Source organism: Caretta caretta, chromosome 3 (genome assembly GCF_965140235.1).
Source record: "Caretta caretta isolate rCarCar2 chromosome 3, rCarCar1.hap1, whole genome shotgun sequence".
NCBI classification, from domain to species: Eukaryota; Metazoa; Chordata; order Testudines; family Cheloniidae; genus Caretta; species Caretta caretta.
In genome coordinates, this window is record NC_134208.1 from 42,864,102 (window position 1) to 42,879,734 (window position 15,633).

Consider the following 15,633-nt stretch of genomic DNA (forward strand, 5'->3'; position numbering starts at 1 on the left):
TTTTAGATACTAGAAAACATTTTATCTTTACTTTTCTTGTAACCATTTCTGACTTCTATGCCTTATACTTGTATTCACTTAAAATCTCTCTTCGTATTTATATAAACTTATTTTATTTTTAAACAAAACAAATTCAGTGTTGTGTTTAAACTCAACTGTTTGGGTAACTCCAGTTAAGAATCAAATTGTTGACTACTGACCCCTTAACAAGGGCAATGGATTTCTATTATCTGAAATGTCCAGGTGAGGCTGGACAGTGCAGAACATCCTTTTTGTGGGAAAATTCAGGAATGGGAGTGTCTTGGAGTCACCCTGCAAATGGTAACCATGGCTGGTAGAAGCCAGAGTATGTCCAGAATGGTGCTGGCTGGGTGCAGCTATACACAGACACTTGGTGTGAGCTGCATGCTGGAGGGTTATTTATGAGGGGCCCAGGTTGGGAGCTACAGCAGAAAAGCACTGAGAGGCACCGACGATGGCAGGGCAGGTGCAACCCCTTGCTAGTCTGGACTGCACCCTGGGATGTGACAACTATATCATGCAAGATATACTATTTTCAGAGAAGCAGTCAGTTACAGCCAACTAGATATGAATATTTTAAGTCTTAAAGTGTTACTGATTACTTTGTATAAACAAAGTATAATTTAATCTAAGCATATAACAGTTACTAACCTGAGTAACGTATCTTGAATCCCCTCTTACTGGTTGCGTGGTCAGTTGACCAGCGAAGATATAGCTGATTATTTCTGCTTGTGAAGTTTAGCTGTCCAGTATGATTTCCACTTAATGAAACCAACAAAGGGTTTTGCCCAGAAGAACCTTTAGAATCAGGGAAAGTGAATGTTATTTTCTTTTTTTTAAAAATGTAGCTCTTCTGTAATGAGATACAGACGAGTGACAAAGACTTTTGAGCTAAGGTTGATGCTTCTAATACTCTAACTAGAGCTTTATTGAAAGAAAATGATCCCAAATCATCCCTGGTATAACTCCACTGACTTCACCCGGAGTTATTCCAGAGATTAATTTAGCCAAAAGTGATTTTACATCACAAAAAGGATATACTAGAAAATGTGTCTAAGACTGGTAATTGGTTAACTATATTAACTCTTCCCCTAGATTTAGTATCAATACTTGGATTTGATTAAAAATTAATGTATGAGTAAATAAGAAAGAATTCCACCAGGAGAATTAAGCAACCTAAATTGTTTTCTTTAAAAAAAAAATAGTTACATATTGCTTAAGCCACTGGGGAAGTTCCAGGGAAAGCTGTGGCCGTTATCTAATCTGAAAGATGTGTGCTGAGTAGTGAGGAGACAGGGAGAATCTTAATAGCTCTCCCTCACTAATTACTTCTTTGACCTCTCAGAGCCAGGAAAGCTTATAGAGAGAAAACTGGCAATTTGAAAAGATTGCAAAATTTTGTTTTTATAATAAACCATTGTAGATTGCTAATGAATATTTTTATAATAACTGTAGATATTAAAAGATCAATTGATAAAGGAAAAAAAGACGGTCCAAATTATATTTACAAGACACATCAAACCATTTGATAATGATTAATATCCTTTTGGGTATCCTGGTAACATGATGAGAATATGCCCAAAGTGTACATTAATCAGTTGTGCCATGCAGTCTTCTTGCTTAATAGGGGTAGACATGATAATAATCTTCAAATACATAAAAGTATGTTATGAAGTGTTTTTGGACCAATTGCCCTCATTAGTCAATGACAACAGAATAAGTAGTAATCATCTTAAACTGCAGCAGGAAAAAATTAGTTTAGGAACGAGAGGAATATTTTATGAGAACAGTCAATAGAATAAGGTAATAAAGGGCTGTGAAATCATCTTTACTAGATGTCCTCAAGACTCGTGATACACATTCTGCTACAGTATAAAGAGAATGAACTGAATGTCTGATTAGAGAGCACTTGGACCCTAAATAATTCTATGAATATAAACATATGGTATTTCAAGAGAATTCCAAGAGAATTGCCTCACCAGGAATGACAACAAGAGAATTCAAGAGAATTCCAAGAGAATTGCCTCACCAGGAATGACAACATTACAAAGATAACATGCTAAATTCTGTGCTCAGATGCCCACATGTGATTTGTAAGAGTTGCATGTGATTTCTCAGCACAGGGTTTGGCCCAAGAATAGTAAAATAGCTCTATCTATACTATTATCTAAACTCAGATGGCAATAATCTATGGTATAATTTATGGGAATCCAATGGCACACTTTTTTCCCCAAAAAACTAGGTTCACAATGAAAATATATAATCATTTATCAAATTTCTGTAAAGAAATTAAACTTTCCACTCAGGTTTCCTATTTTACATGAATCTAATAGGACGGGCCTAACAAAATTAATCAGCTGCTTTCCCAAAAATATTGTAATTGAAAACAACACCGGGTACCAAACTTTAGACTTGGAGCAGAATAGTCATTTGGAGGTTCCAAACACATCATTATCTGATGGCACAAACATTCTGGAAATTCTGTTTCTCGCATATCTATATTCATTGTTTGAAATCAGATGATAGTTAAATAACTCTTACCATCAAATATTTCCAATTCATCAAACTGTTTTTCACTCTGAAAAACTTCTACAAAAATAGAGATGTTATAGCTTGGTTCAACTTTAATAGTCCAGGAACAGGTCTGAGAATTGGGGTAGTTTCCTGGGTAACCTGGACTGAGGATCACTCCAGATGATGCTGTACGGATTTCATTTGCTGGGCATTGTGCTAAAGAAAAGAAAAGAAAAGAAAAGAAAAGAAAAGAAAAGAAAAGAAAAGAAAAGAAATCAATACAACTTTTGCCTTCTTACAAACTTTACTATTTTTCAAACATTTAAATGAAGACTTCAGCATCAATTTTCAATTTTTGCTGTCTTTAAATCATATTGTACTTATTCACTAAATGTGGTGATACTTAACTCAGTGCAGTCAATGGTAAAACTCCCATTAACAGATAGAGGAACTGGACTGGATCCTAACTCAGCAATCTGAATTATAAAACAAGCTAATAATAAGAATATACCAAATAAAGATCTCAAGACACTCCTCACTCCAAGGAGTTTACAATCAAGTAGACCATATGCACTGTTCCCTCTAAGCTGTGCGCGTGTGCACGCACCCACAGATCCTAAACCCCGTGCACACGATGAAACACCGCGCTCACAAAAATTTGCACAGAAGCACAACAATTTGCACAGAAGAAATTCTTTGTGCACACACCCTGTCAAAAATTAGAGGGAACATTGACCATATGTACCCAAGTGTTAATGTGACCATTCACATGGGTGATGTTCACCACCCACATGTATGTTCATGTGTTCTACTTAAACTCTTATATTTGAAAATTTGGCTTGTCCCTTCCAACTGAGTTTGGAAGAATCAAGTATTCCTTTCTTTTTTTGGAATGCAAGATACAAGTCAAGTCAAATGGTTGCTACCCTAACACGCCCATTAGTCAAAAGATATAAACTGGTAAGTCTAGCAATTTGTTGGCATGCAATGTTATTAAAGGAAATTAAGTGTAAGTTCCTCAGACAATATATTTACCTTAAAAGCAGCAAAGAGTCCTGTGGCACCTTATAGACAGACATATTGAAGCATAAGCTTTCGTGGGTGAATACCACTTCATCCAGACTAACATGGCTACCCCTCTGATACTTATATTTACTTTGAATTCAAGAGTAGTTTTATTCAGCCAAGTGTATGTAATTCCCCCACCCCACACCAGTTCTCTTAACTTTTAATTTTAAAGCATCACCCATGAGATTCACATTGTACATATTGACATTTATCATCTCTTATAGATGACAAAGAATTAGACTGATCTTAAATGTCTTTAAGGGCTTGTCTATACAAGGAAGTTAGTGCACACTGAGCAAAATTGTGAATTTTAATCCCACTAACTGCTCCATCCTAACTCTCCATGTAGACGCTCTTGCTCCACACTAAGAGTGCCATCAGGTGGTTTAGCTTAGTACACTTCTAAAATGCATTAAGCTAATGCACGCAAGTTAGTCTCTAAGCCCTGGTCTACACTAGGAGTTGAGGTTGAATTTAACAGCGTTAAATCAATTTAACCCTGCACCCATCCACACAACAAAGCCCTTTTTTTCGAGTTAAAGGGCTCTTAAAATCGATTTCCTTACTCCACCCCCAACAAGGGGATTAGCGCTGAAATCGGCCTTGCTGGGTCGAATTTGGGGTACTGTGGACGCAATTAGATGGTATTGGTCTCCGGGAGCTATCCCAGAGTGCTCCATTATGACTGCTCTGGACAGGACTCTCAACTCAGATGCACTGGCCAGGTAGACAGGAAAAGGCCCGTGAACTTTTGAATTTCAATTTCCTGTTTGGCCACCGTGGCAAGCTGCAGGTGACCATGCAGAGTTCATCAGCAGAGGTGACCATGATGGAGTCCCAGAATCGCAAAAGAGCTCCAGCAGGGACCGAACGGGAGGTACAGGATCTGATCGCTGTATGGGGAGAGGAATCCGTGCTATCAGAACTCCATTCCAGTTTTCGAAATGCCAAAACATTTGTCAAAATCTCCCAGGGCATGAAGGACAGAGGCCATAACAGGGACCCGAAGCAGTGCCGCGTGAAACTTAAGGAGCTGAGGCAAGCCTACCAGAAAACCAGAGAGGTGAACGGCCGCTCCGGGTCCGAGCCCCAAACATGCCGCTTCTATGATGAGCTGCATGCCATTTTAGGGGGTTCAGCCACCACTACCCCAGCCGTGTTGTTTGACTCCTTCAATGGAGATGGAGCCAACACGGAAGCAGGTTTTGGGGACGAAGAAGATGATGATGATGAGGTTGTAGATAGCTCACAGCAAGCAAGCGGAGAAACTGGTTTTCCCAACAGCCAGGAATTGTTTCTCACCCTGGACCTGGAGCCAGTACCCCCCGAACCCACCCAAGGCTGCCTCCCAGACCCACCAGGCAGAGAAGGGACCTCTGGTGAGTGTACCTTTTAAAATATTATACATCGTTTAAAAGCAAGCATGTTTAATTATTAATTTGCCCAGGTATTCGTGGCTCTCCTGGATGTTCTCCCAAAGCCTTTGCAAAAGGTTTCTGGGGAGGACAGCCTTATTCCATCCACCATGGTAGGACACTTTACCACACCAGGCCAGTAGCACGTACTCGGAAATCATAGAACAAAGCACTGCAGTGTATGTTTGCTGGCATTCAAATAACATCCATTCTTTATCTCTCTGTGTTATCCTCAGGAGAGTGATATCATTCATGGTCACCTGGTTGAAATAGGATGCTTTTCTTAAGGGGACACTCAGAGGTACCCGTTCCTGCTGGGCTGTTTGCCTGTGGCAGAACAGAAATGTTCTCCGCTGTTAGCCACGGGGGGGAGGGGAGGAGCTAGCCACGCGCTGGGGGGAGGCAAAATGTGACCTTGTAATGAAAGCACATGTGCTATGTATGTAATGTTAACAGCAAGGTTTACCGTGAAAGAGTGTACCCATTGTTCTATAAAATGTGTCTTTTTAAATACCACTGTCCCTTTTTTTTTCTCCACCAGCTGCATGTGTTTCAAGGATCACAGGATCTTCTCCTTCCCAGAGGCTAGCGAAAATTAGAAGGTGAAAAAAATGCACTCGTGATGAAATGTTCTCTGAGCTCATGCTGTCCTCCCACACTGACAGAGCACAGACAAATGCGTTGAGGCAGACAATGTCAGAGTACAGGAAAGCACAAAATGACCGGGAGGAAACGTGGCGGGCTGAAGAGAGTAAGTGGCGGGCTGAAGAGAGGGCTGAAGCTGAAAGGTGGCAGCAGCATGATGAGAGGAGGCAGGATTCAATGCTGAGGCTGCTGGAGGATCAAACCAATATGCTCCAGCGTATGGTTGAGCTGCAGGAAAGGCAGCAGGAGCACAGACCGCCGCTACAGCCCCTGTGTAACCAACCGCCCTCCTCCCCAAGTTCCATAGCCTCCTCATCCAGACGCCCAAGAACGCTGTGTGGGGGCCTCTGGCCACCCGGCCACTCTGCCACAGAGGATTGCCCAAGCAACAGAAGGCTGGCATTCAATAAGTTTTAAAGTTTTAAACTTTTAAAGTGCTGTGTGGCCTTGTCCTTCCCTCCTCCACCACCCCTCCTGGTGCTTCTCTCCTCCACCACCCCTCCTGGGCTACCTTGGTAGTTATCCCCCTATTTGTGTGATGAATGAATAAAGAATGCATGAATGTGAAGCAACAATGACTTTATTGCCTCTGCAAGTGGTGATCGAAGGGAGGTGGGGAGGGTCGTTACCTCACAGGGAAGCAGAGTGAACCAAGGGGCGGGGGGTTTCATCAAGGAGAAACAAACAGAACTTTCACACCCATAGCCTGTCCAGTCATGAAACTGGTTTTCAAAGCTTCTCTGATGCACACCGCGCCCTCCTGTGCTCTTCTAACCGCCCTGGTGTCTGGCTGTATGTAACCAGCGGCCAGGCGAATTGCCTCAACCTCCCACCCTGCCATAAACGTCTCCCCCTTACTCTCACAGATATTGTGGAGCGCACAGCAAGCAGTAATAACAGTGGGAATATTGGTTTCGCTGAGGTCTAACCGAGTCAGTAAACTGCACCAGTGCGCTTTTAAACGTCCAAATGCACATTCTACCACCATTCTGCACTTGCTCAGTCTATAGTTGAACAGCTCCTGATTACTGCCCAGGCTGCCTGTGTATGGCTTCATGAGCCATGGCATTAAGGGGTAGGTTGGGTCCCCAAGGATACATATAGGCATTTCAACATCCCCAAAGGTTATTTTCTGGTCTAGGAATAAAGTCCCTTCCTGTAGCTTTTGAAACAGACGAGAGTTCCTGAAGATGCGAGTGTCATGTACCTTTCCCGGCCATCCCACGTTGATGTTGGTGAAATGTCCCTTGTGATCCACCAGTGCTTGCAGCGCTATTGAAAAATACCCCTTGCGGTTTATGTACTTGGCGGCTTGGTGCTCCGGTGCCAAGATAGGGATATGGGTTTCGTCTATGGCCCCACCACAGTTAGGGAATCCCACTGCAGCAAAGCCATCCACTATGACCTGCACATTTCCCAGGGTCGTTACGCTTGATATTAGCAAATCTTTGATTGCGTGGGCTACTTGCATCACAGCAGCCCCCACAGTAGATTTGCCCACTCCAAATTGATTCCCGACTGACCGGTAGCTGTCTGGCGTTGCAAGCTTCCACAGGGCTATTGCCACTCGCTTCTCAACTGTGAGGGCTGCTCTCATCTTGGTATTCTTGCGCCTCAGGGCAGGGGAAAGCAAGTCACAAAGTTCCATGAAAGTGCCCTTACACATGTGAAAGTTTCGCAGCCACTGGGAATCGTCCCAGACCTGCAACACTATGCGGTCCCACCAGTCTGTGCTTGTTTGCCGAGCCCAGAATTGGCGTTCCACTGCATGAACCTGCCCCATTAGCACAATGATGCCCACATTGCCAGGGCCCGTGCTTTGAGAAACGTCTGTGTCCATGTCCTCATCACTCACGTCACTGCGCTGATGTCGCCTACTCACCCGGTATTGCTTTGCCAGGTTTTGGTGCTGCATATACTGCTGGATAATGTGTGTGGTGTTTAATGTGCTCCTAATTGCCAAAGTGATCTGAGCGTGATCCATGCTTGCCGTGGTATGGCGTCTGCACAGAAAAAAAGGCGCGGAACCATTGTCTGCCATTGCCCTGACGGAGGGAGGGGTGACTGATGACATGGCTTATAGGGTTGGCTTATAGGGAATTAAAATCAACAAAGGGGGTGGCTTTGCGAGAAACTGAATGGCCCCCTCAAGGATAGAACTCAAAACTGGGTTTAGCAGGCCATTGATTTCACAGAGGGAGGAGAAAATGAATACAAAACAAATCTGTCTACTTCTTGTTTTGAGCCACTTCATCTATCTTTATACATCTTGCTGGCAGCAGACTGTGCAGTATGACGGCTACCCATAGTCAACACCTGGGTGCTCAGCAGAAGACAGTGCAGTATGACTACTGCCCATCATCTTCTGCTAGCTGCAGATTAAAAGACAGTGCGGGACTGAATCGCCACGAGACAAAACAAGGGAAATGACCTGGCTGAGTCACTCCCATGTTTGCCCAGGCGCTCGGTTAAAAAAGCATTCAGGACTACATCGATGATGGCTACCGGTCATACTGCACTGTCTGCTGCCAAAAGGCAACAAACTACTGCTGTGTAGCAATGCAGTACCATGTCTGCCAGCACCCAGGAGACATACGGTGACGGTTAGCTGAACAGGCTCCATGCTAGCCATGGTATGGCGTCTGCACAGGTAACTCAAGAAAAAGGGCGCAAAACGATTGTCTGCCCTTGCTTTCAAGGAGGGAGGGAGGGAACGGGGGCCTGATGATATGTACCCAGAACCACCCACAACAATGTTTTAGCCCCATCAGGCATTGGGATTTCTACCCAGAATTCAAATGGGTGGCGGAGACTGCGGGAACTGTGGGATAGCCACCCACTGTGCAACGCTCCGGAAGTCAACGGTTGCCTCAGTACTGTGGACACACTCTGCCGACTACATGCACTTAGAGCATTTGTGTGGGGACACACACAATCAACTGTATAAAAACGCTTTCTACAAAACCGACTTCTATAAATTTGACCTAATTTCATAGTGTAGACATACCCTAAGGTGCCACAAGTACTCCTTTTCTTTTTGCAGACACTTTTAGTGTGCAGTAAGTGTGTCCACACAGGGAGTTGCATTGGAGTAGTTACTGCACACTAGCAACTCTCCACCAGCTACTGCAGGCTTTTTCCCTGTTTAGACAAGCCCATAGTTTGTTATGATCTAAATGTTGTCTCTGATTCAACTAGTCTCCTGTTGGTCAGCTTTCCTTTAATCTTTTGTCTCTCTGTCAGGAGGCACCGCTTTACATTTGCTGGCATATGTGTTCTGATTTTTTTCCCAATATTTCATAATACATTATATGCATTTTAACAATTGTGTGTGTTAGATTTACAAACATGTCTCCTGAAGGATTACCAAACATACCAGGGAACTGTCTGGCACAGTCCCTGAATGCTGACATAAATTAAAAGATATGGAAAAAGTGAATAATAAAACAAAGAAAAAAACAAAACAAATGAAAGGTGGAAACAAACAACACAGAAAAAATCCAATAACATAAACAGAGGGCTATCAAAAGTAAACAACCAAAAAACAAGACAGGAATGGGGTTTTCAGAGATGTGGACATGCAAGTATGTGCTTTAAAATCTATAGAGTAGAGAGACATCTGGTAAAAAGGGACAGGTTGAGTGACACGGAGGTTTCTATCAACTATGAACACATTGGTTTAAAAATCACAAAACAAGTAAGGGCCAGAACCATTCAAAGTTCTTGTGTGCAAGAAAGTACCAGGAGGGAATCCCAGCATGTGGTCCTGTGGATGACAAGTTGCCTTCTTAAGAAACAGGTCCTGGAGTGCCACCACCTTTCAGTAGCTCGTCTCCCTTTTATCAAAGGGAGATAGGTTTCCCTACTAAACAAAATAATTAGTGCTTAAGAGTGTTAATGACTGTAAGCAAACTAAAAACTGCCATGGTAGACATATATATTGTAATTAAATACTATGCATTAATACCAGGCTATTATCTGGAGCCACCTGCTCAGAAGAGATATAAAAAAAGGTACATGCAGTAAGTGTTATGGAAAAAAAAAGTCTTCAGATGTTATCTTCCACCTACTCAAGTATGTATCCTTGGGGGAACATTAGAAAACAAGGATTTAGAGATCAAAGAATTCCCTTCAACAATTTAAAAAAAATTACACAATTAATACTGATAACAGATCAGTGAAGAAGCATTGTAGGGCTTTCTTTCCTCTTCATTTTTTTTTTTAATTTCTATCCAGGACATACACATCTCAAAATCTGTGAAATGAGAGCAGAGCTGGTAAAAGAAAGTGGCTCCAGATAATAGACTGAGGAGTTTTTTAATGCATAGGGTCAATAGACATTGGAAATGGAAATGAAAGCTAGATAGATATTCACAAGGAATTTTATAATGGGAAGTTCCTCAAGCATTTGTCCACATACAGTAGATCCCAGCGTAGATGCATGTGCTGCATCTGCATGATCTGGGAATCTTTCAGTCAACAATGTCAGTGAGGGCTGTGCACATACCCCTGTACACCTTTGTGCCCTACACAGAGAGTATAAACAGTGGAGCAGCCCTAGTCACTTCTCAGTTCCTTCCCACCACTTGTGGCAGCAAGTCAGAGTCTCAGTGTCCTCCTGCTGCTTGCACTTGTACAGTTAGGCTTGTTGTTAGTTTAATAGTCGCAGCGCATTGTGTTTGATAAGTTTTAGTTAAGACCATTCACTGAAAATCCAACATATGTTTTTCTTTAGCTTTGCCTTTGTACCAACGAGTAGGTTCAATGGCGGAGAGCAGGTCACCAGGCTTTAAAATGCGCCATGTCTGTTAGAATGCTATGCCTGCTAATGATGCATATACAAAGAGCTCATTTAATCCGTGAGAGTCACAAATCCCTAGTAAAGGTGCTATTTGTAACTCTTTTTCTAAGTGTAAACAGGGGGCTTGCGAGGTGAGTCTCAAATTATTTTGAATGGAGATCATTACACACAGTCTCACTCTGAGATAGCCCTTCAAGAGCTGAGTCCTCATGCTGTGAAGCTGATTTCATCAGGTGCCCCATCAAGAAGGGATATCATTCCAGGTGATAAGTCTATTACTATGAAAACTTCTGCTGCTGTCAAACACTCTTGAGTCTGCTCACCAGCCCTCCTCAGGTCATTCAGTAGCTTTTACTGCCAACTGCACAAAATATCAAAGGTCTCTTTGTGAGGTTTGACACCCAGTGTCACTCATGGTACTGGCCAAGAACGCAAGGTTCATCATGGTGACTTATCTAAACTTGTTCTTACAAAACCACATTGGTACGTTGTGTTTTCTAAGGGTGGGGGATTGTGTTCTTTACTTTTGGTACTGCATTCTACTTCCTTGGTGACTGACATTGTGTCCTTAGTACCACTCTCATCATTGTATGCCTCTGAGTTACTGGTATGTATTGTGACAAGACTTCTTAAGAGACTGCACTTCTAGTACCAATGATCCCAGTACCATTGTCATCATTAGTACTGCTTCCTTTGTCTGCTAAAGCTGCATTCACATCATTGGACCTTATGATCACTCCTGAACCAGAATCTCCACTGCTGGATGTGTCTCCTTTATCCACTGTATCTGGAGCATAAAGTACTGATGATTAAGTCTCTTTCCACTCAGTCTCATTGGTGTTAGTATCTCCCTCTCAGGCTTAATATCAGAGCCTCTTTGGTTTCTACTCCACAGGGATCTGCTCCTCCATTAGAGGAATTTGACTCATCAGCATCCTCTTCTCTGCATCACAACAGAAGTCCCACTCCTAGCAGATCTTCCCTCTCATCCACTAATTCACAGGAGTGCCTATGAAAGGAGTCTTCCTTACCACAAGCCTCATGTTCCACAGACATCACACACCATGGTTCCCACCTTTGTGGCACTATAGTCCTTTCCCTTATGGAATGCAGACCTGGCCTTATTGGTCTCCTTTGAACCCATAGCTTCTCCCACCTGCTCCTTATTCTGCTACATCAAGGTCAAGAGTAAGATCACCTCCTCCTAAGAATCCTGCTAGAGGACTTCAATCTTTCCATTGGGAATTACTACAATCTGAAGAATAAGACCTCTTAGCAGAGAAGAAGAAAGACCTTGTGGAGGAGTAGGAGGAACAGCCCAGTCCTTTGGACATACCATTGGCATCACCCAACAAGCCTATGGCTCTTTACAATACATCCACTAAAGTTCAGTTCTGGGCCTTCCAAGACCTCCTTAAAAGAATGGTGGACACCTTGGAATTCCCCAAGAAGTTGTACAAGAGACTTCTATATCAACCACATCTAAGAGAGTAGATGGCATATACCAAGTACCCACCATAGGTACATTCACAAACCCAGTATCTGGATCTTTGGTGGTAACAGAAGCTCATGAGAAATCTCAATTACCTGAGCCTCCTACGTCTACACCCATGGATAAAGAGCCCAAGAAGATGGCTCTCCTGAGGAGGAAAGCTTACTCTTCTAATAGTTGTAGAGTTATATAGCCAATTACCAACAGTTAATGAATATGAATGATTTTATGCAATGGCACAAAGTTCTGCAACTATCTCAGATATTTCCTCAGGAGATCGGAGATGAACTGAGAACAGTGACTTCATAAGGCCCATTGGTGGCAAAGACAGCTTCATAGGCCTCATTGGGTGCCTTTGACACTGCAGCCAGATCTATGGCCACTGTGGTCACGATGAGAAGAACATTCTGGTTGCAGTCATTAGAAATTTCTAAACAATTGAAGACCTGCCTTTTGAGGGCCATGATCTGTTTAACTCTAAAACAATTGAGGCACTGCACTCTCTGAAGAATTCTAAGGCAATGTTCTGGTCTCTGAGCCTACACAGGCCATCTCAGAATATGAAGCAAACCCATGGGCTGAGACTGGGGAGGGTATGAACATAAGGACTGCCATATTGGGTCAAACCAAAGGTCCATATAGCCCAGTATCCTGTCTTCCAACTGTGAACAATGCCAAATGCTTCAGAGGGAATGAACAGAACAGGTAATCATCAAGTGATCCTTCCCCGTGTCGCCCATTCCCAATGTCTGACAAACAGAGGCTAGAGACACTTCAGAGCATGATTTTAAATTTAAATACTTCCTCTTCCCCTCCACGGAGCAGCCAAGGTTGGATCAGACCTACCTCCAGGGATCTCCCCCTGCTGGAGAAAGCTCTGAACCCCCCCAACTTCCGCTTCCTGCCCCATCACTCCTCAGCAGTGAGGGTGGGGTCACTGTACAGGGAGCTTCCCCCCATTTGCTCAACCCCCATGCATTTGGACCCATCATCCCAATCTTTGACCCCCCTCCCAAATATAGAAGTCAAACTATGGCTATAAGCAAACCACACCCCATTCATTCTGTAAACAATGGTCTCCACCTTCCTTATATCAATACCAACAGAAAGCTCCTAATTTTTCTAGGGAAAGGGGTGGGGGTTCTATTTCATCTATTGTAACAGCAACTTCTCATCAGGCTATAGGTTACACATTTTAGGCCATGGTCAAGATCATGGACCAGTCATAGAAGATCTCTACCTCTTCTCTCCTCCCTTTAGCATTCACGTCATTCCATTAATTCCCAGAATTGTGTCAAAGATTCACCAAAACAAGGTCAATGTGATAATAATAGCTCCAGCCTGGACACACCATTTCTGGTACTCTAAGCTGTGACACCTATCAATCAGCCCATCTCTCTGAACATACTGGAAATAATTTCCCAAAGCCAATGTCTGATGCTTAATCTGAACTCAGAGTCTCTACACATGGAAGCTGGTTGGCTGAGGCCTCTGAACAAATCCTGCTTGGCAGCTATACAACAGATTTATATTCGAAGCAGAAAGACCTCTACCAGAAGGCTAAATCAAGCAAAAGGGAAACACTTCTCTCTGCAGCCTATTCAGAATCATGTTCAACCCCTTGGCTCTTCTGTATCAATTATTTTGAACTATTTATTGATTTTAAAATGTGGTGGACTTTCTGTTAACTCAGTATGAATCTACCTGGTTGCTATATATATATAATCAGAATATAATCTGCCTCTGAACAATCACTTAATTTTATTTCTGACCTTACAGTTTCTAGATTTATAAAAGGTCTGACTCAAATGTTTCCACAAGTTAAGCATCTGATGCTTCAATCACACTCAAAAATTGTTATAAAAACTTGTCTTGGACTCTCATATAAATTAGTTAATACATCTACCAGGTTTTGCCCCCTTAATCTCTGCAGAAGGATCATGAAGTTAAACTCCACAAACTAGAACTTCTTAGAGCTATGTCCTTTAATCTTTCTAGAATTCAGCATTTTCGTAAATCACCTATACTTTTTCTGTTTCCTCTCAAAGACTTTCTAAATGCATTACAGACTGCACTAAGATTGTCTACTTTTTTAAATAAATTACCCATTCCCTTTCAATTTAGGGCACATTTTATTAGGGCTCAGTTAACACCTTACAAAATCTGTAGGGCAGTTACACAAAGTTGCTTTATATGTTTACCATTCACTACTCCATTGTCACAGCTTTTAGATCAGGTGCCTCCAATCACCTACCTCCTGGAGGGGTAAATGTTGGTCACCAATGCTTCAAGATGTCTTCAGACACACGGATTACATGATCCACCAACCTACCTCACTGATATAGAGTCCTTCTCTGGATTTCTATATTAGTGAAGGAAATGAGTGGCTGTTGGGGCTGCTCTGATTTTTATGCCCTCACTGTAGGGGGCACAAGAATGTACAGCTCAAATGGAAATGGCTAAATACAGAATTATGGGCTCAGGAGCATGAAACACACATACCTCTGATGGAATCCATATGGTCAAAGGCATCTCCAATAAATTTCACTTATTGTAAGGTGAATAACCTATCTTTTCTTCTAATTACAGTCTCCAAAATTATTCTAAGGCATGTTTTTATAAAGAAAGTTGTGCACATGTGTGTACAAAATATGTATCTCTAATTGCACACCTAATTTTTAATATTTTACCTATTATTGCAGTAAATAAGCATGAAGATTACTTTGGATGGGTAATAGGTCATTTACATATACCATTCCTGTGATCGTGCTTGAAATCATAATAATGAGTCATGCAAATTAGATGCACAATTTAATGTTCATTTTTGTATATATATTCTGAAAATGTAGATAATATATAAGTTTGATGTTACTTACTATATTTAATACTACCTTAGGGGCCAGCCTGTGCCCTGTTCAATGTGTGAAAGGGAAGATGAAGCCCCCTCCCTATGTGTTCCTGCGCAGTAAAAAGGGCTATAACTGAGCACAGGGATTACTCCCTCAGTGCACTCATTCCTGGGATATAAAACACTCCAAAGATGGCAGTGTGGGATGAGTAGAAGGTGAAGCCAGTAACCACCTCCCCAAGTAATAACCAGCTCTGCATCATCCTTGCCCTAGGGGCATATTGTATTGTAAGCTCTTTGGGGATTGTGTCTTTATTTGTTCTATAAAATGTCATGCGAATCCATGACACGATATTATTAAAAAAATAACTATTACTATTTTATAATAGTAATAAACAATGTGATGCTGGTAATACTAATGTAAACAGATGTATAAATCACAGCACATGGATCTGCTTTTGTTGGACAATATTGGCTTCATCTTTATTATAACATTTGAAGATACTCTAGTATGTTCTTCAGCCAGATACAATCACACTAACTACCACCAAGAAGGATGTTGGAATAAATGATCTGTTAGAAGTACATTACCTGTTAACTACCTATCAGTCAAGGTACTTATATTGTACTCATCACCAGTGTATTTGAGTCCTTTACAGATTCTAAAAAGGATAAACACAAGGATCTCTACTCTCTCTTAATCTCCTAAATTGAGCTTATTTTTTCTACATTATTTTTTTAAAAAGCTAGGGAGAAAGAGGCAAAATTTAGCAACTAAGAATATCTGAACTATAAAGAACCAGTATACAATATTAAGTCTCATAGAAAA

General features: G+C 41.9%; 1 protein-coding gene across 2 annotated transcripts in view; it reads right to left on the minus strand.

Moving 5' to 3' along the window:
* CSMD1 (CUB and Sushi multiple domains 1) overlaps positions 1–15,633 on the minus strand; it is a 1,991,107-nt gene that overhangs the window by 154,192 nt on the left and 1,821,282 nt on the right. For both annotated transcript variants that reach the window (XM_048845330.2, XM_048845329.2), the window contains exons 47-48: positions 2,563–2,751; positions 673–819 (exon numbers count right to left, since the gene is read on the minus strand). In XM_048845330.2, the coding sequence (XP_048701287.2) occupies positions 673–819; positions 2,563–2,751 (336 nt within the window). The remainder of the gene's footprint in view (positions 1–672; positions 820–2,562; positions 2,752–15,633) is intronic.